Raw genomic sequence first — 27,376 nt, 5'->3', positions numbered from 1 at the left:
ACTACAATTATATGCATTCTTAGACTTTCTGATGTCACTTATTCATTATTCACTTATCACTGTATATTTATACTTTCAATCTTTTTCTTATGTTTCATTCTGGATGCTTCTATTGCTGTATCTTGAAGTTCACTAATTTTTTCTTCTGCACTACCTATCTGCTGTTAATCCTGTCCATTATATTTTTTCATTTTAGCCACTGCAATTTTCATCTTCAAGAATTTTGAGTTATTTTTGTATCTTCCATGTCTCTACTTAACATGCTTAATCTTTCCTCTAGCTTTTGAACCTATGGCATAGGTATTACAGCTACAATATCATTGTCTACTAAGTCTGTCATCTGCTATTTCTACCCACTATTCTTTTTCTTCCAAATGAACTATGTACTCTCTACTTCTTTGTATGGCCTGATAATTCGTGACTGGATGTCAAACACTGTAAATTCTGCATTGTTAGCTGCTAGGGTTTTTCTTTAAATTTCTTTAACTTTGAGCTTTGTTTTACGAATCAGTGACTTGAAATAATTTGATCCTTCTTGAGGCTTGCTTTCTACTTTGTTAGTCAAATCCTTTAAACTGCAGCAAATCTGGCACCATTACTGAGGCAATACCCTTTTAAGCACTCTATTCAATGTCCCAGATGTCAGAGCAGCTTCTGCACTGGTTAGTGGAATCAAAATATTTGTGGCCCTAGATTCCAGTTCTGACTAATGCTTTCTAATAATCTTTTCCTGGTCTTGGGTTAGTTTCCTCACTAATCAAGAACTGACACTCAACTAAAGAGATTAAGGCAATAAAAGAACTTACTGGGGTGATGAAATTGTTGCCACTGAGTATTTGAAATGTGGTTAATGAACCCAAGGAACTGAATTTTTATTTAAATATCTACATGTGGTTAGTAGCTACAGTACTGGGCCATGAAGGTTTAGGGGAAACCTCTGCAAATCTCTGGAGTCCTCTTTCCTATGAAACCCTCCACCCACAAATTAGCTGCCTTGGCTTCCCTGAACTTTTACCTCTGTCTCAATTCAGGGAGACTGCCAGCTTTGTTTAGGTATCCCTTTCCATACTAGGTGCTATAGTCTGAGAACTCTATTTAGGTGCAAAAGTGGGAACAGGAGAGGGCTCAACTTATTTTTTTCCCTTCTTTCAAGTAACACTACTCTGTTCTACTCTTTGTCCAATATCTGAAAGCAGTTTCTGAAATACATTTTGTACAGTTATTTATCTGTTTAAGGCAAGAGCATATATAAAACAACTTCTTGTTATTCCATCATGACCAGAAGCATACATTCTCTTGCATCGAGTTAACTCTGATTTATATATTTTTTACTTTTAAAATATTTAATGGCTTGTTTTATAAATCAACCAGTGTTGCTTTTTTCTCTTCTTTGTTATTCATAGTTTTTATTCACACTCTTATTTCATTAAGTATACTTATTTTATTTTCTGTATCAAACAATCCCAATATCTGAAGTTTCTGTGGATCTGAATCAATTGTTTCTATTAACACTTATTCACAGTAATTTGTTTGCTGGTTATATTATTATGAGCTCGTATTTGTTAACAATCCATCTCGGTAAATTCTTTGAGGCTAGTGCTGGGGTATATTCCACCATAGATGATCTGAGTTTGCTTCTCTCAGGTGCCTAGGAGCTCTAACAACTTGGATCTACTTTTTGAAAAAATTCAGTTTATATTTTTCTAGCTTTTTGACCAGAAAATAAATATATGTGGTTCAAAAAATTTACACTAGGGACTTCTCTGGCTGTCCAGTAGTTAAGATGCCACGCTTCCACTGTAGGGGGGCACAGGTTCAATTCCTGATCGGGGAGCCAAGATCCCACATCCATGTGGCCAAAAAAAAATTAAACTAGTTCCCTTCCCCTTTTACTTGGTTGCGCCTAAGGTCTGAACTAGCATAGTATGTTGTAAAAAATTTAGCTTTGCCCCTAAAAAAGCTCTGGTTTTTGCCTTTAGAACCCTAGAAGTAATCCTAAATTGCTGGAATGTCTTGTTTGATAAGAGTCTTTGTTTACTAGGGGACCATGAGCTGTGCCAAACAACCTAACAATGTGATTTATGGCAGGAACTTTGAGTCACACAGTATCAGCTCCATCTGAGGAGGGACTGGAGACTGAGGCTGTCTACCCAAGCAATCAACCATATCCAGGGGACGATGGAGTCCCCATAAAAACTCTGGACACCAAGGCTTGGGGGAGCTTCTTGGATTGGCAGTTGCCCTTGTGTACTGTCGAACGTCACTGCCAGGAAGAGTTAATGCTCTTCACGTCTCCACTGGGAGAGAACAACTAGAAGCTCAGTTTTGGAACCCTCCTGGACTCTGTGTGTCTCTTTCATTGGCTGATTTTAATCTGTGTCCTTCTGCTGAAATGAACCATAACTTTCAATGGAACAGCTTTTAGTGAGTTCTGTGAGTCCTTCTAACAAATCACTGAACCCCAAGGGTGGTCTTGGAGATCCTCAAACTCTGAAATTGGTGCTAGAAGTGAGGGCAGGTTTGGAGACCATTCCCTAACTCCACACAAAGTCAGCGGCACTGGGACTGAGAATTCAGCTGGTGGGGCTGGGGTGGGGCTAAGAAGGCGGCATAAGTAGTCAGGAGATTGACTTCATATAGAAGGATTAGGTAAATAAGTGTCCTCAAGTAGCTTTCCTTCTAGTCTTCACTCAGGAACTTTCATGCTGCCAAATCTCACTTTTCCTACCCCCTCCTACTACCCCAGCACCTTAACATCATCAAGTGATCTAAGAAGTGCTAGGAAAATGAAACACAGCTCCACTTCTTAAAAGGTCAGGGACATTAGCTCTGAATTAAGATTTCTAAGGTAAACTCATGCATGTAAACGGTCATGGGGGGCTGGAAATAAGGTTAACAGCTCTGCAGATAATAGCATTTCTAGTTTTGAATGTCACCTAAAAGACTTTCACAGTAAACTAAGATGAACTCAAATCTATTAAGAATGTACAATTATACCATCAGCCTGTCAGGGATAGACCTTTTGCTCAGGTAAGCCATCCTTCTAGCATGCCAGTAATAAATATGCTCTAACTTCATTATGCAAACAAAACTTGGATAGCTACTTCAGAAACCAAGCATATCTTTTGAACTTTCAATCTGTAATCTGTGTCATTTTAGTTTCCAAAATACAATTCCAAGTAAGACTGTAAAGTCTTAGTCTTCTTATCATTATAAAAGATACAAAATAGAGAATATCCAGAACTTAGGATCCCTCGTTCCCTACACTGATAACTGTTATTCAAGAGACTGCCCTATGTTAAGGCAAGTGGCTGCCTACCACATGCTAAGAGCAGTAGGAACAGTTTATCAGATTTCTTCTATAGAAAACAAGATACTTTCTCCTGATCTTACAAATGAAAACTAGAATTTAAAAATATATATGTGAAATTTAAAACCAAAAGAAGTTAAAAATAATTAGAAAAATAAGTGCATTCATCTCTGATTCCCTCCTAAGATAAAGACTTCCTAAAGTGCAAGGACTATGCCTTACATGATCAGCAACTTGAAAATAGAATAAATAAAAAAACTGCTGCTGCTGCTGCTAAGTCGCTTCAGTCGTGTCTGACTCTGTGCGGCCCCATAGACAGCAGCCCACCAGTCCCTGGGATTCTCCAGGCAAGAACACTGGAGTGGGCTGCCATTTCCTTCTCCAATGCATGAAAGTGAAAAGTGAAAGTGAAGTCGCTCAGTCATGTCCGACCCTCAGCAACCCCATGGACTGCAGCCTTCCAGGCTCCTCCGTCCACGTACATACAAATTAATAAGAGTTGGGTAGTTTGAACCATGGAAAGTTCCCTAAAGAACATAATTTTGCACTGGATTTTTCAAGAAGTCACGGAAATGTATTGAGAGAGAGTCAACATAACTCAGAGGAGAGCAAAAGCACATGGGGAAAGACAGTAAATTTAGTTTTGTTTAACTTGGCTGACACAGTCCAAAGAAAGGAATTTAATGAAATGTCAGAACAGTCTGAGTGGGGCTGTCCTTAGGTCCTGCTGAGATATGTTGGATTTATGCAACTGAGAACTACTATCACAGGGTAGCAAAATGATAATAATGATAAAACCTATAATCACTGAGCAGTGAGAAGCAACAGAAGACTATAAAACTTGTTCTAGTTCAAAATATAAAAGCATTTCCTTACGCCAAGAATGGGAACCAAATCTATACTATTACTCTTGCCAAAAAGGTCTGAAGCAAACTCGGAGATGGACAACAGGGCAGTGGGGACAAACAAGGTTTCTCTTTTGCCCAAGTGAGTGACAGCTACCTGTACTTTCTGTTTACAGTGATATAAAAGGGGGAAATAGTTTAAAAAGTAAAGAATATGCATATAGTAGTGTGTTCCTATATCAAAGAGGAAAAAAAAAGATGAAGGAAAAACACAGGACAGAGACAAAAGAGAAACACCAATTCTGATGCACTAGAAAATAGAAAAGGGAAGAAACGTTCAAAGTAACTGTCAGAACAGATTTTGCCACCCTTTTTCCAAGTCCAGAATCTCTAAGAAGGTGAAAGAATAGGCAATGAGAAGAAATACTCTCAAATAAAACAAATTAATTCCCTACAACCCATATGCCAAGACCAAAGAATTTCAAAATGCCCCCAAGTATCTGGGTCATATTTATAACTAAATTTGAATCTTGGTTCAATGTCATGCTTTTTGTAGGGATTCCTTCCTCATCTCTCCTGAAAGCATAACTATAAAAACATAAAATAAGCTTCATAACAAAAATCAGCATAATAAGCGCTCTTTTAACAGACACTAAGGGAAGAACATGGCATAGCTTCTATCTTTCCCATTGTTGCCAAAACAAAATAACAATAATCTAAAAGCCTGAATGAAAAAATAAATAAATAAAAAAATAAAAACCTGAATGACCTTACAATGCCATCACAGATTGTGGCCTGTACCCACACTGCCTTGCAGCCTTCTGAGGATGAGCCAGTGGGATTTAACAGGAACCAAATCTGTCAACCAAGTCGAAGACAGACACGTGGGTTCTAATGAGCAGTGGCGAAAAAACATACTGCTCCATTCAGCTCCAAACAATGATAAATAATTCAGGAAAAGAACTGCCGCAATATAGAGCACAGCAGCAAGGCTTAAAAATAGAGCTTAGGTGGAAGAATCAGGAGTCAGAGAAAATGATTTATGTCAACAATTCCCAAGCCATTTGCAATACAGGATGCTGCTGAAATTGTCACTCAAAACAGATGCCAGAAATCTAATGTGTTTTTTCAAAAAACAAGTACTTTTTCCAAGAACTTGGCAAAGCTGGTAACAAGATAGGTAATAAACAATAGTACTATTTGGCAATAGTAGGTATCATAAAAAAAAAAGCAAATCCAAATGACATAGGGAAGACACGTTCTTAAGAAAAAAATTAGAAGGGGGATAAAATTCTATTTTTCATACCACTACATTCTAGGTAAAACATCAATTTAGACTTACTAATAATTATACCTCTAAAATTGAGAGTGCACAGCACTCAAGATTTTTCTATTCAGTTTTCCACCACTAACAGATCTGATCATGCAACACATGCAAACACAAGATTCTCACCTGTTTAAAAAAAAAAAGAGTACCTTGAAAACTGAACAGAAGTCATGACTATATTATTTCCACATTTAAATTAAACTCTGCTAAGTCACCAGTCATGTCCAACTCTGTGCGACTCCATAGACGGCAGCCCACCAGGCTCCCCCATCCCTGGGATTCTCCAGGCAAGAACACTGGAGTGGGTTGCCATTTCCTTCTCCAATGCATGAAAGTGAAAAGTGAAAGTGAAGTCACTCAGTCGTATCCGACTCTTTGCGACCGCATGGACTGCAGCCTACCAGGCTCCTCCATCCATGGGATCTTCCAGGCAAGAGTACTGGAGTGGGGTGCCATTGCCTTCTCTGAAATTAAACTCTAAGTCTGATAAAACTGATGAATTTGGGACTTCCTGGAAGTCCAGTGGTTAAGATGCAATAATTTCACTGTCAAGGGCCCATGTTCCATCCTGGTCAGGAAACTAAAATCCTGTCAGCCTTGCAACTCAGTCAAAAAAACAAAAATATCATATATGAAACGAGTCGCCAGTCCAGGTTCGATGCACGATACTGGATGCTTGGGGCTGGTGCACTGGGACGACCCAGAGGGATGATATTGGGAGGGAGGAGGGAGAAGGGTTAAGGATGGGGAACACGTGTATACCTGTGGCGGATTCATGTTGATATATGGCAAAACCAATACAATATTGTAAAGTTAAAAAATAAAATAAAATAAAAAACAAAAAAAAGGACAAATGTATAATTAGATGAGGATAATCCAAGATCATGGGTTCACATAGATTTTCCAGGTTTCAATCTACTCAAGAATGCTTCAAGAATGGGGTCTGATGAATAGTGTGGCTGGACAGCCTTAAGACTGGTATCCTGTGGACTATTAATAAAAGAATGACTAGAACCCAGATATATTCTAAAAACTCAACAATCTGTATAATGAAAATCTAATATTCCACATCCAAACAGCAATTCTTCACAGCCACCAAAACACCACTCTCTCTTCCTAATTCTAAGATCAATTTCAGACAACTGAAAATTTTAAGACTATATAATGATGCCTAATCTACCTTTAAAATATAATATAAAATACAACAGAAACCATAATCTTGTCCTTTTATAAATGTTTCATTCTAACTAAGCAAAGCAAGTAGTACTGAAGAAACTCTTGTTCAGCCTAAACTCCAGACCAATACATAAACAGACCAATATGCTTCTGCCTCACCTATCTTCAGAAGAAAAATTGGTTATGTCTCCTCATTACTATGTCATTCAACTTAAACTGCAGAAAGATCAGAACACACTTGGAACAAGTTTTATTGTTTTTTTTTTCTCCCACTCTTAAATTCTCTAGAATCTAAGATTAAATACTAAATAGTATGTTAAAAGGTAAAACAGACTGGCTTATTGAAAACATGATCCATTCAAAGCACTTCTCCAGGACTTCCCTGGCAGTTTAGTGGTTAAGACTTTGCCTTCCAATGCAGGGGGTATAGGTTCTATGTGCATCTTGGCCAAAACACCAAAACATAAATAATAGAATCAATACTGTAGCAAATTCAATAAATACTTAAAAAAAAAAATGGTCCATATCAAAAGAAAAAAAAAACACAACTTCAAAGCACTTCTCCAAGCATGACATAACATGGTCAAATTAGCTGTTTTCCATACCTGCTGCACTCACCAAACAATAAACAATCATGTCCTTTCTATGTAAATCCACACTTTCTCACTGTTGACAAAGGACAGAATAGTCAAATATACCCAAGTTTGAGTCCTGGTGGTAGTACCACCCTTGGCTGTTGTAAAGAAAGCCTATTCTGAGTCTTGTACTTTAGACAGATTCACTCTGATGCTCTTCTGACCTGTCTATCCCCTCAGGGCAAGATGCTAATAGGACCAAGGGGCCAGCCCTACCGGAAGCCTCTGACTCCATCATCACCAACTATGGTCTCTGGATTCTAGAATGCCCTGCCCAAGGCTCAAACTTACTTCCAGGTCTTTCAGAGGGTCTCTCCTCAAACTCCATCCTCAACAGACAATACTTGTTGTTCACATCCCATGGTGTGAATGGTGGGCAAGGGACAGATGATGAGACAGATGTAGACAGAAACCAGACTTAAGAGGACATCCCTGTACTATCCCCTTCCTGTCTCAGAACTTTGAGAAGTCCAAGAATTCTGGCCTTCCAGGACATTATGAAAATATATCTAAGCAGGAGGACAATTTTTTTCCCCAGAGTTGTGTTGAAAATTCTGATTTGAGGAATCCCTGGTGCTCCAGGGTTAAGAATCTGCCTTGCAATGTAGGCGATGCAGGTTTGCAGGTTGGGGAACTAAGATCCCACATGTCACAGAGCAATTAGGCCCATAGGCCACAACTACTGAGCCTGAGCACAGCTAGAGAGTCCGTGCACTGCAATGAAAAGATCCCACATGATGCAACGGAGATCCTGTGTGCTGCAACTAAGACTAGAAGCAGCCAAATAAATAAACAAAATTCTGATTCATAACTTAAATATCTAAACACATGGAATATATCCTTCCATTCACACTTTCAACCTGGGACTTAAAATTGTTAGGAACAGGTCTACCTAGCCACACCAGCTGTGTGATCTGAGTAGCAGCTACCTCTATAACCCTCACTTAACTGATCTGTAAAATAAGCAAGTTAAAAATGCCACTGTAGGATTTTAATGCAATTAAATAATTTTCAAAATTATTTTACAGGGCACCTAATACTCAGCAAATCTGTGACAAACTGAAACTATCATTTATTACATGTTCTGCCATTACACTTCTCCCTGGAAGGGCAAAATAGGTACCGAAGACAAAAAAGTAGAGCCAATTTTCAGAGAAACTACAACCAAAACACCATCATCTATAAGTCTCACTTTAAGGAATTCCACATTAATTCCATGGAAGTTTGATGGCATTGATCATTTCTCCCAGTAAAATGTTAAGCTCCAATTTTTAAAACTATACAAAGAGATGAATGTTAATAAAACTTTTTGCAGTAATCCTTTCTTATTCCAAGTCATTAGGCAGTACATCTTAAACTTATACAGAGCTGCATATCAATTGTGTCTAGATAAAACTGGGGGGAAAAAATGTAAGCTGTACAAGGGCAAGGATGGGGAAACAGTGGAAACAGGGTCAGACTTTATTTTTCTGGGCTCCAAAATCACTACAGATGGTGACCGCAGCCATGAAATTAAAAGACACTTACTCCTTGGAAGGAAAGTTATGACCAACCTAGATAGCATATTCAAAAGCAGAGACATTACTTTGCCAACAAAGGTTCGTCTGGTCAAGGCTATGGTTTTTCCTGTGGTCATGTATGGATGTGAGAGTTGGACTGTGAAGAAGGCTGAGCGCCAAAGAATTGATGCTTTTGAACTGTGGTGTTGGAGAAGACTCTTGAGAGTCCCTTGGACTGCAAGGAGATCCAACCAGTCCATTCTGAAGGCGATCAGCCCTGGGATTTCTTTGGAAGGAATGATGCTAAAGCTGAAACTCCAGTACTTTGGCCACCTCATGCGAAGAGTTGACTCATTGGAAAAGACTCTGATGCTGGGAGGGATTGGGGGCAGGAGGAGAAGGGGACGAGAGAGGATGAGATGGCTGGATGGTATCACTCACGATGGACGTGAGTCTCAGTGAACTCCGGGAGTTGGTGATGGACAGGGAGGCCTGGCGTGCTACGATTCATGGGGTCGCAAAGAGTCGGACATGACTGAGCGACTGATCTGATCTGATCTGATCTGATTCCTTACTCTCAGACAGTTCCTGGAATAACAAATAAACTATTGTTAATAAACCACTGACTACAAAAAGTGAGTATGGAATGGTTACCCGATACCTCAACATCAATATCACATGTAAGTAAGTCTGGCATAACCAGAAAATGAATTATTTATATATGGCTATTTCACTTAGCTGCTTCCTCTAATTTCAGAACAGTTTCCTTAAAATTGAAACTAACTGAAACTGTAGAGTATGTCTTTAATATAAGGACAATTTTGTTCTCCTTAACTTGATGCCTCACCTTCCTGCACAGGGATACTAAAAATACTCAGTAATTTCACACATAATCCTACCAGAGAGCATAATCTAATTAACTAAATTATACTGAAGTTCTTATTTTAAGCTCCAAATATGATGGGATGTAGTAGAAAGATATCCAAAAGAGTCGTTTAGGGGAAAAGCACCTTTCTGCATGTCTCTCATGCTTTTCTCCCTAAGCCCGCTGTATCTTGCCTAGGCCAATCCTATCAGCTCTTAAAGAGCTCAAAGTCAGTCTACAAACCATATCCTGCACCCCATCACATTCTCAAAAACATTATTACGGGGGTTTCCCTGGTGATCTAGTGGTTGAGAATCTGCCTGTCAATGCAGGGTACACAGGTCTAGTCTGGGAAGATCCCACATGCCATAGAGCAACCAAGTCCATTTGTCACAACTACTGAGCCAGTGCTCTGAGGCATAAGAGCTGCAACTACTTAAGCCCACACCCCTAGAGTTTGTGCTCTGCAACAAGAGAAGCCACTGCAGTAAGAAGCCTGTGCAACCGCTGTGAAGTGTAGCCCCCGTTAACCACAACTAGAGAAAGCCTGCCTGGCAATGAAGACCCACCACAGCCACAAATAAATCTTTTCTAAGAAATACTATGACTTTCAAATTTTCTTAAACCAATCCACTTATCTCTTTGGTGAATGCTCACTGTCAAACTAAAGGTTAAAATATTGTGTCAGAAGTAGGTAATTTGGAAACAAATCTATTCCGGAAACAGACTAAAACACTGACAACATTGTAACTAACACTTTCAAAAGACAGAAGGAAGGCTGGTAAAAAGATAGTGTAGCAGCATACCCTAAATAACTAAGAATTAAAAACGTGTCAACAAAGGGGACCTGTTGTGGATGTGCTTTCGGATTCACACAAACCCTAAAACTAGGCTGGGTAGTTTAATAAAATTACATTCTCCATATTGGTCTGATTCCAAAACCCAACTACAACATAAGGCATCATCTTAAAGAAGAACTACTTTTGGTTACTTCAAAATACTGTTAGCAAAAAATAAGTATCACATTCCTGGATACTGGCTAAATAAATCTGCAATAGCCCTAAATTCCATGACTGAATTTAGATTAACAAGCTCCTCCATGAACTAAATTCAAAGCTTTCTTGAAAAAAGAAAAAAAGACACAAAAGGTAAAAAGTTCCAACACATCCTATTCCAAACCAAAAATACAAAGCTATAAATGTCTAGACATGCCTCAAGGTGTGTAATTACTGAAGCTAATTAGCATTCTCAAAATTAAACATCCACAGCAATGCTTAAGGGATGGGGGGTGGGGGGTGGTGGTGGTTGGGGAGATGTATCTCTCACATAAATTAAGAAAACAGAATTCTGGAATTACCTAATGTAAGTTGCTAGGAGAAGAAAAATGATTATCAGCTTCCTAAGTCTCAACTAAAATGTGAGACTTCTTGTTGCTATTATTCACTGGGAAGGTAAAAATTAAATTGGGCAGGAAGCTCAGAACTGATATTAATTTTGTAATAAAGATAACATAAAAGAGCCTTTCATTCATACTAAAAAGATGGTGTTTTAAAAAGAAAACACATTTTTAAAAATCTATAGTAAATCATCACTTTCTATAAGATCATGACAGTAGAGTTGCACCATATAATTTTACCTCTATTCCTCACTTACCTTTATCCTAACAATGACTGTACTATGAGATCCTGGGTAAAAAGGATTCAGTATTCTGTACAGTAAAGTTTTTATAGAGATTTCAAATTCCACATCTGCCACTTAAAAACTGTGTGATGTTGGATAAGTTACTTATTTTCTTGGTGCCTCAGTTTCCCTTAGGGGGGTCCTGAGTGGCTCAGTGGTAAAGAATCCGCCTGCCAAAGCAGATGTGTATTTGATCCCTGGTCAGAAAGATCTCCTGGAGAAGGAAATGGCAACTCACTCCAGTATTCTTGCCTGGGAAATCCCATGGACAAAGGAGACTGGTGGGCTACAGTCCATTGGGACGCAAAAGAGTTGGAAAAGACTTAGCAACTAAACAACAAAAACCAAAACAAGATCAGGGACACTATTTTTTAAACTTGGAAGAATTAATATAGAAATATTCTTAACTGTTTTATGGTTTCTCTGAAATTGAGGGCCTTGCTGGTATAGAATGAACAGAGTAAGTAGGTCCAGAGTGACATTAGGTTTTAAGGCCCTCAATATGCATTCTCCTTTTAGAGATAAATATTCTGGGATGCAAACTAATTTTCCTATGCCAGAAGAATGAAGTTCCCTTCCTGTACCTACTAGGAAAATTAATGGTACAGGAGACAAATAAGTAAATTCTCATGTGCTAAGTGCTAGCTAGAGCTGCTCACAAGGTTAAATAGGAATAGAGGAAGTGGTCATCTAAATCACACTGGAGGGAAGGCTTCCAGAAGGAGGTGATGCTTAAGCCTAATCCTCAAGGAAAAACAGCAAAACAGGAAATGGAGAAAGAGATCCAGATTCCATATTTAACAACTGGATGATGTGAAGCCAGATACTTAATCTCTCTAAACTCCAGTTTCTTCATCTACAAAATGAAATGGTAAGAGTACTTCATTTGGAAGACTGTGTGAAGATTAAATGAAATAATACATGTAAAGAATAATGCCAGTAACATAATGTGAATCCAACAAACAATAATATCATTAACACAGATGTATGGCTCACCATGCTGCTTTCTCAGAACTGCAAGTATTGCATAAAAAAAGCTATACCATAAGACACTCACAGAAAAGTGGCTACAAAAGAAGTTAGAGGTTAGTGGAAACAGGCTCATGAAATATCTTGTGCTGTGGGACTTCCTGGTGGCCCTGTGGCTAAGACTCTACACTCCCAATGCAGGGGCCCTAGGTTTAACCCCTGGGCAGGGAACTAGATCCTACATGGACCTAGCACAACCAAATATATATATGTACATAAATCTGGTGTACTAACTAAAGCATTGGGAAACTTATAAAGGACATCCAGAAAGGAGATACATGATTATATTTCTATTTTAAAAAGATTACTTTTGCTACAAAAGTAATGGATTAAGAAAGCAGATAAACTAGAGGCAGAGACACTACCTAGGGAAAAGATGAGATAAGCATTCTGGCTGGAGAATGAAGGGACTCTGATACAAGAAGCATTAAGGAGGTAGAATCATTAAGACATGCTGACACAGGAAATACATGTGATGATAGGGAGAAGTCAAAGAGGACATCCAGGCAGCCAGAGACAAAAGCACCTCTCAAAGTGTGGCCTGGGAATTCCCAAGACTTTTTCAAGGAATACACAAGATCAAAACCATTTTTATAAGCATGTTAAACCTTATTCACCCTTTTCGTGTATCTCAAAGATACACAAGAGCATTTTCCGAAAGCTACATGACATATAATATAACAACTAATTGAATGAAAAGCAGGTATGAGACTCATCTGTGTTCTATTAACCCCAACACTAAATTATTTGGAAAAATTAAAAACAATGACACATTTCTTATAAATTTTGTTGCTATTGTGGGGAAAAAAAAATTTAATTCACTTTTATGTTAACACGTAATGGATTTATTATCATACTTAAATGAACTAATGTGTTTTAAATTTCTCAGTTTTAATTTCTAATACATTAATATTGATAGATAAAACCTACATAAACAAAAGCTCTTTTGGAGGCTTTGGTAATTTCTAAGAGTGTAAAGAGATTATAATACCAAAAAGTTTGAGAACAACTGGGGTAGACAGACATTTCTCAGTATTCTGAGATATGCATATTGAAGGAGAATAGTCTGTAAAGAAAGAATAAAGTTCTACTTAAAATATGGTATATGTGATGTACTAACATAAAGTGCCCAGTAGGCAGTTACACTGATGGAACTAGATAACTAGACCACCAGATTGTGACAGGAGCTGAAACCTTGGATTTTAAAGGGAGAGTGCATGGTGAGAACACTGGAAGATTAATAGCAGAAAAGACTAGAAAGGTGAGCAGAGGTTTCAGGATACACTAATACTTAAGGAATAAAGAAGTAGAAGAGAACTCCACATAGAAGAAAAGAAAAGGTTACAAAAATTAGAAATAAAAATGAAAACTAAAGCAGCATGTGAAAGTGAAGTTAAAGTGAAAGTCGCAAAGTCATGTCTGACTCTTTGCGACCCCATGAACTACACAGTCCATGGAATTCTCTTATCACCAGCCATAAGCTAAAGAGAAAAAAGCTGCTCAGGATGCTGAAGAAAAGCAAAACACCAATTCAGCATTAGTAACGGCAAGAAAAATAGAGAAGTGAAATCTAGTATTAATTCAAAAACCTCATTTTAGGCAGAAGTTTCAATTTCTTCTCATACAGTACTCTTTCCTTACCTGAGTTATTTACAAACAACAGAATGATTTCTGGTTCATCTTTTTTGCCTTCTCTGTCCACCCTCTGGAGGAAATGCAGACCAAAAAAATGACCAAAAGGATAGAGATAGAAAGAAAAGGAAAGATTCTGGACAAAACATATGAAAGGAACTGACCGAAGCAGTGACTCAATGAAAAGGCATTCATTCATTCATGCAACAAGTACTCACTCACTGAGTAACCATTCGGTACAAGGCATCCGTGATACACTGCGGAAAACCAGCTAATAATATACCAAGCTATACCCCTGTACATCAGCAGAAGCAATAGACTGGGAATAGAAGTAAAACTTTCCTAATGAGACTAGCATAAGCAGAGATAGCTCTATTCTAAAGGTGGCTCTAGCAGATTTCCAGAGCTCAGTTACCTAATTGCTGAAATGTGTCCTCATTCCACAAAGTAACTCCAAAGAAGTATTTCCTTCAAGTGTTTGATAGCTACATGATCCTGTGGCAATGCTTATCTCTTTGAATTTTATATAGGCAAGTGCAGTTTTGAAATGCAGAGCAAACTCTTTAAGAAACACTTGTATACATATTAGAACATCAAAAGCTCTGATATAAGCTCCAAAACTAATAATAAAGGTCAAAGGAGAATTACCCAGCTAGATGCACCTAAGCTTACAAAGCAGCTTTTTTAACCGGTTAACTCTACCCTTTAGATAAAAGAAAATGTGATTTAAAAAATATGGTTATTCTTTTAAGAAAAGGATGTAAGGATAAGAATAAAGATATTTGAAAATATCCAGAATCTAGCATTACATCCAAACAGAAACCTGAACAAGAAAAGATATATTATCACACACAAGCTGTCACAAAAATCTTTTCACATCATCATTGTGTTCTATGGTAGATGACCTATTTCTAGCTCTAAACCTGTATCTGATTGATTTGCAAACTTCTGAAAGGACCTGAGCTTCAAGAGATACTGAACAACATCAGAAGTATCTTTTGTCTGAGTTATATTTAGCCTCCATTCCCACCTCATGCCCACCCTTTTTAAAAAACAACCTGAGAAAGGAAGGCATTTTTGGACAGTAGTTAGTAACAATGGATGTTCCTAGTGTTATTGAAAATTCTGAGGGTGGGATGGGGATTTCACTTCTAACTTGGAATAATAGGAATGATATTTATATTCCTGGCAGAAATAATAAAAAAAATCAGACAAATGTGCAAAACACTGGTGTTTAAGACACTGAACATCAGGCAATGAAGGACAATGATTCCTGAGAGATGAGGAAAAAATAAAGTAAGCTCTGTGTTATACTGCGTGCTCAGTCTATGTCTGACTCTTTGCAACCCTATGGACTGTAGCCAGTCAGGCTCCCCTGTCCAAGGGATTTTTCAGGAAGAATACTGGAGTGGGTTGCCATTTCCTACTGAAGTGAGACCTTCCCAAACCAGGGATCGATTTCGTGCCTTTTGGGACTCCTGTGTTGGCAGGCAGATTCTTTATCACTGACCCACCTGGGAAGCCCCAACCAAGCTCTATATTACCTAAGTTTAATGCCTTGAGAGTTTCCAAGAAATATCCAAAGGAAGAAAGAGTCTAAGGGAAACCTAGGCATGTTCCTACAGGCTTCCTAAGTGGTGAACACAGGAGTGAGAGCCTGAGAAAGCAGAGTCTAGAGTTAGAGTAAGCCACAGATTGGAGAAAAAATCTGCAAACCACATAACCAACAAAGGACTTGTATACAGAATATATAAAGAATTCTCAAACTCAACAGTAAAGAAACAAACAAAAAAAAAATGGGCAGTAGACATGAACAGACATATTGAAAATCAACCATTAGGGAAATACAAATTAAAACCATAATGAGATATCACTACACACCCATCATAATGGCTAAAATAAAAAATACTGTCAATACCAAATGCTGGCAAGGATGCAGAAAAACTGGATCACTGGTAGGAATATAATATGGCACAGCCACTCTGGAAGAAAGTAGAGCAGTTTCTTATGAAATGAAATACGCAGTTACCATGCTATTATTAAGCAACTGTAATTTGGACCTCTATTCCAGAAAAATAAAAACTTATACAAAAACATGCATATGAATATTTACATGCATATGAATGTATAGCCTTATTCACAATAGCCTGAAACTGAAGCCAACATAAAAATCTTTCAACACATGAATGTTTAAACAGACTTGGGATAGCCATACCACAGAACACTACTTAGCAACAGGAACTATTGATACACACAACTTTTTTGGATCTCAAGGAAATTATGCTGAGTAAGGGGAAAAAAAGGTCAATCTTAAAGGGTTACATGGAGTATGATTCCTTTTAAATAACATTCTGAGGACTTCCCTAGTGACACAGTGGGTAAGAATCTGCCTGCAAACGAAGGGGACACAGGTTTGATCCCTGCTTGGGGAAGATTCCACATGCCTTAAGAGTAACTAACTAAGCCCATGCACCAGAACTACTGAGCCTGCACTCTAGAGGCCGAAAGCCACAGCAACTGAAGCCCATGTACTTAGAGCCTGTGCTCTGCAGCGAGAGAAGCCACTGCAGTGAGAAGCCCACACACCACAATGAAGAGTAGCCCCTGCTCACCACAACTCGAGAAAGCCCATGAGCAGCAACGAAGACGCAGCAAAGCCAAAAATAAATAATTAAAAAGCGGCAAATGCAAAAAACAAGTTTTGAGATGACAATATTATAGACATGGAGAACAGATTATTGGTTGTCAGGGTTACAGGTTTATGAGTGGGGTGGAGGGAGGTAGGGGTGGTTTTAAAAGGGCAACAAGGACTTCCCAGGTGGTCCAGGGGCTACACCGCATTCCCAATGCAGAGGGCACGGGGAACTGGCTGGGGAACTAAGACCCCACATGCTGCATAGTGCGGCCAAAAAAAAGGGTAGGGGCAACAGGAAAAATTCTTGTGGGAATAAAACTGTTCTGTACTTTGACAAATTCACATGTGATGAAATTCCATAAGAACTACATGCACACAGACATACACATGAGAATAGATCTAAAATGCTGATCAGGTATGAATAAACTCTGCAGACTATACCAATATCAATTTGCTAGCTTGATATGGTCCTATAATTATGCAAACTGATACCACTAGGAGAAAATGCGTGAAAAACACATGGAACATGTGCAACTTCTTGTAAATTACATTTACTTCCTAATGAAAAGATAAATGACTAAGAAACAATGTAGACTATAGAATTAGTAAAGAAAGACATTTAGAAAATTATTATAACTATATATGCAAATATATTCTCCAAGCCAGGCTTCAACAGTACGTGAATCATGAACCTCCACATGGTCAAGCTGGATTTAGAAAAGGCAGAGGAACCAGAGATCAAATTGCCAACATCCGTCGGATTGTTGAAAAAGCAAGAGAATTCCAGAAAAACATCTACTTCTGCTTTATTGACTACACCAAAGCCTTTGACTGTGTGGATCACAACAAACTGTGGGAAATTCTTCAAGAGATGGGAATACCAGACCACCTGACCTGCCTTCTGAGAAATCTGTATGCAGGTCACAAAGCAACAGTTAGAACTGGACATGGAACAATAGACTGGTTTGAAATCAGGAAAGGAATATGTCAAGGCTGTGTATTGTCACCCTGCTTATTTAACTTATATGCAGAGTACATCATGAGAAATGCTGGACTGGAAGAAGCACAAGTTGGAATCAAGACTGCTGGGAGAAATACCAATAACTTCAGATATGCAGATGACATCACCCTTATGGCAGAAAGCGAAGAAAAACTAAAAGCCTCTTGATGAAAGTAAAAGAGGAGAATGAAAAAGTTGGCTTAAAACTCAACATTCAGAAAACTAAGATCATAGCATCCAGTCCCATCACTTCACCATAAATAGATGGCAAAAAAGTGGAAACAGTGACAGTTTATTTTGGGGGGCTCCAAAATCACTGCAGATGGTGACTGCAGCCATGAAATTAAAAGATGCCTGCTCCTTGGAAGAAAAGCTATGACCAACCTAGACAGCATATTAAAAAGTAGAGACATTACTTTACCAACAAAGGTCTGTCTAGTCAAAGCTATGGTGTTTCCAGTAGTAATGTATGGATGCGAGAGTTGGACTATAAAGAAAGCTGAGCGCCGAAGAATTGATGCTTTTGAACTGTGGTGTTCATGAAGACTCTTGAGAGTCCCTTGGACTGCAAGGAGATCAAACCAGTCAACCCTAAAGGAAATCGGTCCTGAATATTCATTGGAAGAACTGATGCTGAAGCTGAAACTCCAATACTTTGGCCACCTGATGCAAAGAACTGACTTACTGGAAAAGACCCTGATGCTGGGAAAACTGAAGGCAGGAGGAGAGGGGGACGATAGAGAATGAGATGGTTGGATGGTATCACCAACGTGATGGACATGAGTTTGAGTAGGCTCCAGGAGTTGGTGATGGATAGGGAAGCCTGGCATGCTGCAGTCCATGGGATTGCAAAGATTTGGACACAACTGAGAGCCATGAAATTAAAAGACGCTTACTCCTTGGAAGAAAAGTTATGACCAACCTAGACAGCATATTCAAAAGCAGAGACATTACTTTGCCAACAAAGGTCCTTCTAGTCAAGGCTATGGGTTTTCCAGTGGTCATGTATGGATGTGAGAGTTGGACTGTGAAGAAGGCTGAGTTGGAGAAAACTCTTGAGAGTCCCTTGGACTGCAAGGAGATCCAACCAGTCCATTCTGAAGGAGATCAGCCCTGGGATTTCTTTGGAAGGAATGATGCTAAAGCTGAAACTCCAGTACTTTGGCCACCTCATGTGAAGAGTTGACTCACTGGAAAAGACTCTGATGCTGGGAAGGATTGGGGGAAGGAGGAGAAGGGGACGACAGAGGATGAGATGGCTGGATGGCATCACTGACTTGATGGATGTGAGTTTGAGTGAACTCTGGGAGTTGGTGATGGACAGGGAGGCCTGGCGTGCTGCGATTCATGGGGTCGCAAAGCATCGGACACAACTGAGTGACTGAACTGAACTGAACTGAACTCAGTGACTGCACTGATATATGCAAAAATCTAAAGAAAAAACTAAGCATGTTAGAAGAAGAAGTAAAAAAAAAATCTCTGATATATTAGAGATAAAACTACACTATGTAAGACTAACAGCAGATTAAAAATTTTAACAGAATACATTAGGAAAAAAACTTTTAAATAAGATCAAATAGGAAAGAGGGAGGGAAAAATTTTTTTTTAATTAAGAAAACTATGACTAGAAAAGTAAAGAAAAACTATGAGAACAATGTCTCACCAAAAATAGAATACTGAATGAAAGAAATTATAAAAAGGAACCACAAATGAAAATTTTGGAGTCGGAAATTACAATAATGGAAATTAAAAAATCAGTAGAGAGTTCAACAGGAGATCTGAGCAAGAAGAAATAATCAACAAACTTTAAGTTGGGTCAATTAGGCTAGATTTTGAGAAACAGAAAAAAAAATAAAGAAAAAGTAACAAAGTCTCAGCACAAAACATAACAATTCATTTTGGGAGTCCCATGACAGGAGAGAAAGGGAAAGAAATGATATTTAATGAAATAGTATCCAAATTTTTCTCAAATGTGATTTAAAACACTAAATCTGCATATCCAAGAAGTTCATCAGAAACCATGGAGGTCAGAAAGCAATGGGAAGATTTATTCAAAGCCCTAAAAGAAAAAGACTATCAAGCAAGAATTCTATATCCAGCAAAACCACTCTTCAAAATCAGAGAAGAAATTAAGACATTCCTAGATAAAAATGAAAGAATTCATCACCAGCAAATCTAGTCTATAAGAAATACCAAAGAGAGTCATTCAGCCTGAGATAAAAGGATACTAGGCAGTATCTCAAATCCAAACAAAAAACTTAAAAGTATTGGTAAAAGTAACTACATAGGTAAATATAAAACATAGTATAAATGCTTTGTATGTAACTCTTTGTCTATCTAATTTCAAAGAAAACCAAATAAAGCTATAATTATAAAACTGTGTTGATGGGCATGCAATATAAAAGGATATAATTTGCACATAATACCACAAAAGAGAAGGGAGGGAACAGAGCTGAACAGGCACAAAGTTTTGCACACAATTGTAATTGAGTTGGTATTAATTAAGATGTCACTGTTATAAATTAAGATGTCAACTGTAATCCTCAGAGCAATCCTAAGGAAATAGTTCAATTTCATTAAAAAAAAAAAGAAATCTGCAAAACCTCATACATAACATCCTACTTACAGATGGAATGCATTTATCCTAAGCTCAGTAACAAGATAAAGACATCCACTTTTGCACTGGAGGTTCTAGCTAGGACAGTAAGACATTAAGAAGAAAGAAACGGCACCCAGATTGGAAAAGGAGTAAAAACTATCTCGCAGATAACATGGTCTTGTATCTGGACAATCCTAAGGAACCCACTAAAAACTAGTAAACAAGTTTAGCAAGGTTCCAAGATACAAGGTCAATATAAAAAAATTGATTGCATTTTATACACAAGCAATGAACAACACACAAGTGAAGTTAAGGGAAAAAATTATTTACAGTAGTAAGAAAAATAAGATAAGCCAGGATAAGCCCAGCAGCCCCCTCCTTCCCCAAGCCAGGGTCCTTATTGCTCCGTGATGTCCAGGGTGGCCTGAGGCCTGTGCCAGGCAGAACCAGGACCCTTCGTTTCCAGGCTGGGAGACAGCAAAGGATGCTTGGGCTGAATCACATGGTGACAGTTCTTCAGGCATTTCTACCACAATATTGGAATTGGACACATTGGCCAAATAAAGTTGAAATTAAAAAAATGGTGGCTCAGCGGTAAAGGATCCGTCTGCCAATGCAGGAGACACAAGTTTGACCCCTGTTCCAGGAAGATGCCATATGCCATGGAGCAACTAAGGCCGTGCATCACAACTACTGAGGCTGTGCTCTAGAGCCCAGGAACTGAAAACTACTGAAGCCCACTTGCCCTAGAGAGCCCACGCTCCACAAAGGAAGCCACGGCAATGAGAAACCCAAGCATAGCAGCTAGAGAAAAGCCCGTGCAGCAACAAAGGCCCAGCAGAGCCAAAAATAAAAAAAATTTAAAAACAATACTTAGATATAAACTTAATCAACTCTGAATATTCACTAGAAGGACTGATGCTAAAGCTGAAGCTCCAATACTTTGGCCACTTGATGCAAAGAGCCAACTCATTGGATAAGACCCTAATGCTGGGAAAGACAGAAGGCAAAAGAAGGGGACAGCAGAAGATTAAATGGTCAGATAGCATCACTGACTCACTGGACATGAATCTGGGCAAATTCTGGAGCTAGTGAAGGACAGGGGATCCTGGCATGCTGCAGTCCATGGGGTTGCAAAGAGTCGGACATGACTGAAGCGACTTACCCTGATGATATATATTTTGGAGAAGGAAATGGCAACCCACTCCAGTGTTCTTGCCTGGAGAATCCTGTGGACAGAGGAGCCTAGTGCGCTGCTGTCCATGGGGTTGCACAGAGTCGGACACAACTGAAGCATTGTGCACGCATGCATGTATGTTTTACATACCAAGGAATGTATGTTACTGTCAAGATGGTAACACTCCCAAAACTGATCTATAGATTCAAAGCATCCCTATCAAAATCCTAGCTGGCTTTTTTATTCATAAACTGACAAACTGATCCTAAAATTCATATGGAAATGCAAGGAACCTAGAACAAACAACATACTCTTAAAAAAAGAAAAAAATTGGAGGACTCAATTTCCGAAGTTCAACTAACTACACAAAGCTATAGTAATCAAAACAGTATTGTAGTGGAATAGCACTGAAAGTCCAGAAATAAATCCTTACATATACAGTCAACTGACTTTTGACAAGGGTACCAAGACAATCAATCCAACAGGCCAAAGGAGGGCACAGCAACCCACTCCAGTATTCTTGCCTGGAGAATCCCCACAGAGGAGCCTGGTGGGCTACAGTCCATAGGGTCGCAAAGAGTTGAACACAACTGAGAGTCTTTTCAACAAGCAGTAATGAGACAAGTAGATATCTATACATAAAAGTTAGAACCATACTTCACACCATACACAAAAATTAACTCAAAATGGATCACAGACCTAAATGTAAGAGCTAAAAATAGATTAAGATCCACTTAATCAAAAAAAATAGATTAAGTGGATTTAATCAAATTTAAAACTTGTCTGTGAACAATATCATCAAGGGACTTCCCTGGTGGTGGTGGTGAAGAATGCAGGAGACGTGGATTAGATCCCTGATTGGGGAACTGAGATCCCACATGACAGAGCAACTAAGCCCACGTGTCACAACTACTGAGCCTGCACATACAGAGCCCACATGCCACAACTAGAGAGTCTGCGTGCTACAACAGAAGCTCCTGCATGACGCAATGAATGTCCCATGTGCTGCAACTAAGACTCACGCAGCCAAATAAATAAATATTTTAAACAAAACAATACCATAAAGAAAATGAAACAAAACCCATGGAAAAACTATTTGCAAATCATGCATCTGATAAGGAATTTGTACCCAGAACTCTTACAACTCAATAATATAAAGACAACTAATCCAATTTTTTAAAAGACAAAGAATTTAAATATACATTTTTCCAAAAAAGATATACAAATGGCCAACTTGTAAGTGAAAAGATGCTCAACATCACTAGTAATCAGGAAAATGCAAATCAAAACCATTATGAGATTCTATTTCACATCCACTAGGATGGCCAGCGGAGAAGGCAATGGCACCCCACTCCAGTACTCTTGCCTGGAAAATCCCATGGACGGAGGAGCCTGGTGGGCTGCAGTCCATGGGGTTGCTAGGAGTCAGACACGACTGAGCAACTTCACTTTCACTTTTCACTTTCATGCATTGGAGAAGGAAATGGCAACCCACTCCAGTGTTCTTGCCTGGAGAATCCCAGGGACAGGGGAGCCTGGTGAGCTGCCGTCTCTGGGGTCGCACAGAGTCAGACACGACTGAAGCAACGCAGCAGCAAGCAGCAGCAGCAGGATGGCCAGACTCAAAAAGACAGATAAGAAGAAGTCTGATAAGGACAAACTGGTACTCTCATAAACCGCTGGTGGGAATGTTAATAGTGCAACCACTTTGAAAGCAATCTGAGAGTCCATTAACAAGTTAACATAGAGTTACTATGGTGCACATGTATTCAGTTGTCTCTGACTCTTTGCAACCCCATGGACTGTAGCTCGCCAGACTTCTCTGTCCATGGGATTTTCCAGGCAAGAATACTGGAGTGAGTTGCCATTATGATCCAGCAAATAGACTTTGAGGTATATAGCCAAGATAAATGAAAACATATTTCCACACAAAAGCCTGTATATAATAGTTTGTAGCATTATTCATATTTCCACCCCAAAAGTGGAAAACAACATAAAAGTCCCCTAACTGATGAATAGATAAACAAAACAGGATATATTCACCACACAACAGAATATTACTCAGTCATAAAAAAAGAACAAAGTATTGGGAGTTCCCTTGTGGTCTAGTGGTTAGAATTTCAGGCTTTCACAGCTGTGGCTCAGGTTCAATCCCTGGTCAGGGAACTAAAATTCCAAAAGCCATGTGGCACAGCCTAAACAGGAAACAAAGTACTGATACATGCTACAAATTGGATGAATCCAACCCAGGGATCAAACCCAGGTCTCCCACATTGCAGGTGGATTCTTTACCAACTGAGCTATCAGGGAAACCTGAACCATAAAAACATTATGCTAAATGAAAGAAGCCAGCCACAGAAGTTCACATACTATCTGATTCCTTTTATATTATAATGTCCAGACTAGGTAAATCCATAACAACAGAAAGCAGATTAGAAGTTACCAAAGGATGGGGGGAAGAGAGAATGGGAAAAGATTAGTTAATGAGCCTGAGGTGGTTCATGGAATAATCAAAGTTCTGAATCTAGAAAGCGCTAGTGATTGCAGAACACTGTAAATATACTAAATACTCATTAATTGTACACTTTAAAATTGTTAATTGTATGCTATGTGAACTCACTTCAAAAAAAAAAAAAGAAATTAACTTGGAGGGAAAAATAAAGTCTAAGTCCATACAAAGATTTGTATACAAATATTCACAGCACAGCGTTATTTATAACTGCTGAAAACTGGAATAAATTCAAATGTCTGTCAGTAAGTAAATGAATGAACTGTGCTACAGCTATACAAAAGATCACTACTCAGAAATAAAAAGTAATGAACTATTGATACATAAAACAACATATACCAATCTAAAATAATTAACTTTAAAAAAAACCCAAACCAAAAATAATTAAATATGAGAGTGTACACTTATGATTCCATTTATATAAAATTCTAGGCACTGCAAACTATTCTATAGTGACAGAAAATTGATCAGTGGTTGTCCAAAGACCACAGAGGTTGGGAGAAGAATTACAAATGGGGATAAGAAAACTCGAGGGGTGATAAATATATTCATTATGCATTGATTGTGGTGACAGTTTCATGACAAGCACATGCCAAAACTTAACAAATTGTGTATTTTCATCTGTAGCTTACTGTATGCTAATTTTTAAAAACCTCAATTAAGCTCTTTTTTGAAAACTATGAGAGGACAATGTATTCCTGCTGGCCACTCAATAATTGATAAGGCATTAATAAAGCGGTTTTACTTTCCCTTGCTGAGTGTACAGGCAACTCTTGGCAAAATTAAACAGAGAGAACCACTCAAAGTAGCATATACATTTGAATTTTTGTAAACGTAAAAACACTTCCATTAACCTATATTATAATTTCAGACATGTTCCATCTTTAATTTTGACAGATCTTCAGTTGGTACTGCTAGAAACTCTGTCCGTTCTGGCAAGTACACAATTAATGTGATCTGTAAATAAGCATTTAGATACACCAAAAAAAGCTCCTACAAGAAAACCTAATAAGGTTCCTTAAATTTGAAAACATCTGTGAATAGTACCCCAAGTGTGATAAAATCAATAAAAAAAGATTAGAATCTGTATTATCTCCTCTTAAGAATTCCCCAATTATAGATTTTTACCTTTTGTAGACATTTACTCAAAAAATATAAACTTTTTACCTACTTAAAAAAAAAGTTTAAGAGCTTTAAGGTTAAAAATCCTAAACTGAATTTTTCTTTACCAAAAGATATTTTCACTGTTTTAAAGACAAACAGAAAGTATGATGTATTGAGCAATGGGGAAAAGTTATGGAGATGAGGGTGAACTACAGTCCATCAAAACCATTTTATATTCATATTTACGTCAGATAATGAATAACAACATCATCTAATCCAAGCTACTATATGTCTCACTTTAACTATTGCAGTAGCCTTTTTGCATTTTTTAATTAAAAAATAAAATTCAGATGAATTCAATCTTGATATACTGAGTCTCAATTTCTTCACCCATTATATGGGTACAATAACACTTCTAGGTTGTGTGAGGATTAAATGAGATCATGGGTAAGCACTTACTTTGTTGCCTGGCACATAAAAAGTGTTTCATAAATGTTAACTATTATTACCTGAATAAATGTTCAGCCTCCATGAGTTCAGTGCTGGAATGGTGTCACATATAAGTAACAAGTCTAACCTCAAAAAAAAAAAAAAAAGATAAGTTAAAAGCAATATTTCAATCTGAGACTCTCAAAGAAAATAAAGAGATCTATTTAAAAATCCATAGCAGCTTCTTAATATTTTCTTTCTCAATTCTTTTTGCTCACAATATTTCTTATAACCCTCACTTTGCCCTGAACCTCGGTATCTACCCCTATTTTAATTCACAATAAAACACTAGTCATTTGGTTCCTCCCCTGCTGCTGATCCCTTCTACTTATAAGCAGTTCTCAGTCCACTTTCTAATAAAGTCCACTTTCATCCAGTCTTATTCCTTGAACTTCTTCAGCTGTTTTTTTACCCATTATCCTTCTACAGAAGACAAATCTAGAAACTGACCTAGCAGAACAGCATCTGTCTTGGTAGATGCGAAGCAAAAGTAGAGTGGCCAGAGAAAAAATTTTCTTCTCTGAGTAGAAATAATATCACAAACACAGAATTTAGCATCTCCTCACTCCAACTGCAATATTTATTATTATTGTTATTATAGGACTCTGAGGGCTGGTTGCTGCTGAATCCACTTTAGGAACCCAGGGTGCTGAGTGCCACCACCAGAACCCTTAATATGCTCAAGCCAGCCTGTCTCCAAAACCTAAGCCCTAAAAAACAAAAACAAACAAACAAAAAAACCTAAGCGCTACTAAGTTCTATACAGTGAGGAGTATCTCCAATTCATCATTTTGTTTTATAACTCTATTTTATGAATATCACATCGCTAAGTCCACTTTCCCAGTATCTTACACAGATTTCCATGAAAAAACTCTTCCAGTTTCCGTACAGTCCCTTCCCCTCAGACTTTTGGCATTCAATGTGTGGTGGTTTGGTTAGGATTGGGAGGCGTGACCGGAGGATACTGCCCTTCCCCTTTCCATCGCCAATCTTGGTCCTGAAACACTATCTGCACAGTGAATTTTTTCCCCACGAAATGTCTTGTTCTTCCTCATGCAAAGAAATTACTGGTTGCCTTTCCCTAAAGGCCCTCAAGACACGCCCAGATGTGTCTTATTCTTCAGTGAGCAAAGGAGATTCAAATTGAGGCCTTGCCACACCAAAAAGTCACTTTCCAACTCTGACTCAGAGAATCAAGAGCAACATAATTCAAAGCCCACACTAGTACTTATTGCTATGATGGTTTTCTTGCCCAAACTGTAATCTATCAAAATTAAAAATGAAATACTTTCTGAAAGAAGTTGAATTCCTTATAATTGCAATTTTTTAATAAAATGCAATAGAATCTGCCTGGAATACAGGAGACCAGGGTTTGATCCCTGGGTCTAGAAGATCCCTTGGAGAAGGGAATGATTACCCACTCCAGTATTCTTACCTGGAGAATTCTATGGACAGAGGAGCCTGGTGGGCTACAGTCCATGGGCTCACCAAGAGCAGGACACAACTGAGCGACTAACACTACACTAAGAGCCTCTCAACTGATCTTTCTACTTCTGCACTGGGCACTCTGTTATCTGTTCTTCCCAGAGAATCAAGAGTGATTTTTTTTTTTTTTAATTGAAGTATAGTTGATCTACACTAAGAGCCTCTCAACTGATCTTTCTACTTCTGCACTGGGCACTCTGCTATCTGTTCTTCCCAGAGAATCAAGGGTGATCTTTTTTTTTTAATTGAAGTATAGTTGATCTACAATGTGTTATGAATGATCTTTTTAACATGTATATCAGATCACTTAGCTTCCTTGTTCAACCAGTTTCCTTCATTAATGGCTTTCCATCATCCAAAGCAAGGTCTACAGAGCCTTG

The 27,376-nt window shown here is 38.3% G+C and overlaps 1 protein-coding gene across 49 annotated transcripts in view; it reads right to left on the bottom strand.

Moving 5' to 3' along the window:
- Positions 1 to 27,376, bottom strand: part of R3HDM2 (R3H domain containing 2) — a 163,050-nt gene that overhangs the window by 87,505 nt on the left and 48,169 nt on the right. For 44 of the 49 annotated variants that reach the window (XR_015163879.1, XR_015163880.1, XM_086400396.1 and 41 more), the window contains one exon: positions 25,532 to 25,594. The exons of 1 other annotated variant lie outside the window; for it this stretch is intronic. Coding sequence is in view for 17 of the 48 variants with exons in the window: in XM_086400363.1 (XP_086256489.1) it covers positions 25,532 to 25,554 (23 nt within the window). In the remaining 31 variants the exon portion in view is untranslated. Of the gene's footprint in view, positions 1 to 25,531; positions 25,600 to 27,376 lie in introns of all 49 variants that reach the window. 4 more of the 49 variants (XM_086400398.1, XM_086400408.1, XM_086400392.1 and 1 more) reach the window with 1 other exon arrangement.

This window comes from Bos grunniens, chromosome 5 (genome assembly GCF_055505025.1).
Source record: "Bos grunniens cultivar Pamir isolate PY7600 chromosome 5, Bosgru_T2T1.0, whole genome shotgun sequence".
Taxonomy (NCBI): domain Eukaryota; kingdom Metazoa; phylum Chordata; class Mammalia; order Artiodactyla; family Bovidae; genus Bos; species Bos grunniens.
Note: the sequence above shows the minus strand (reverse complement) of the source record. Positions and strands in the feature narration are given on the sequence as shown.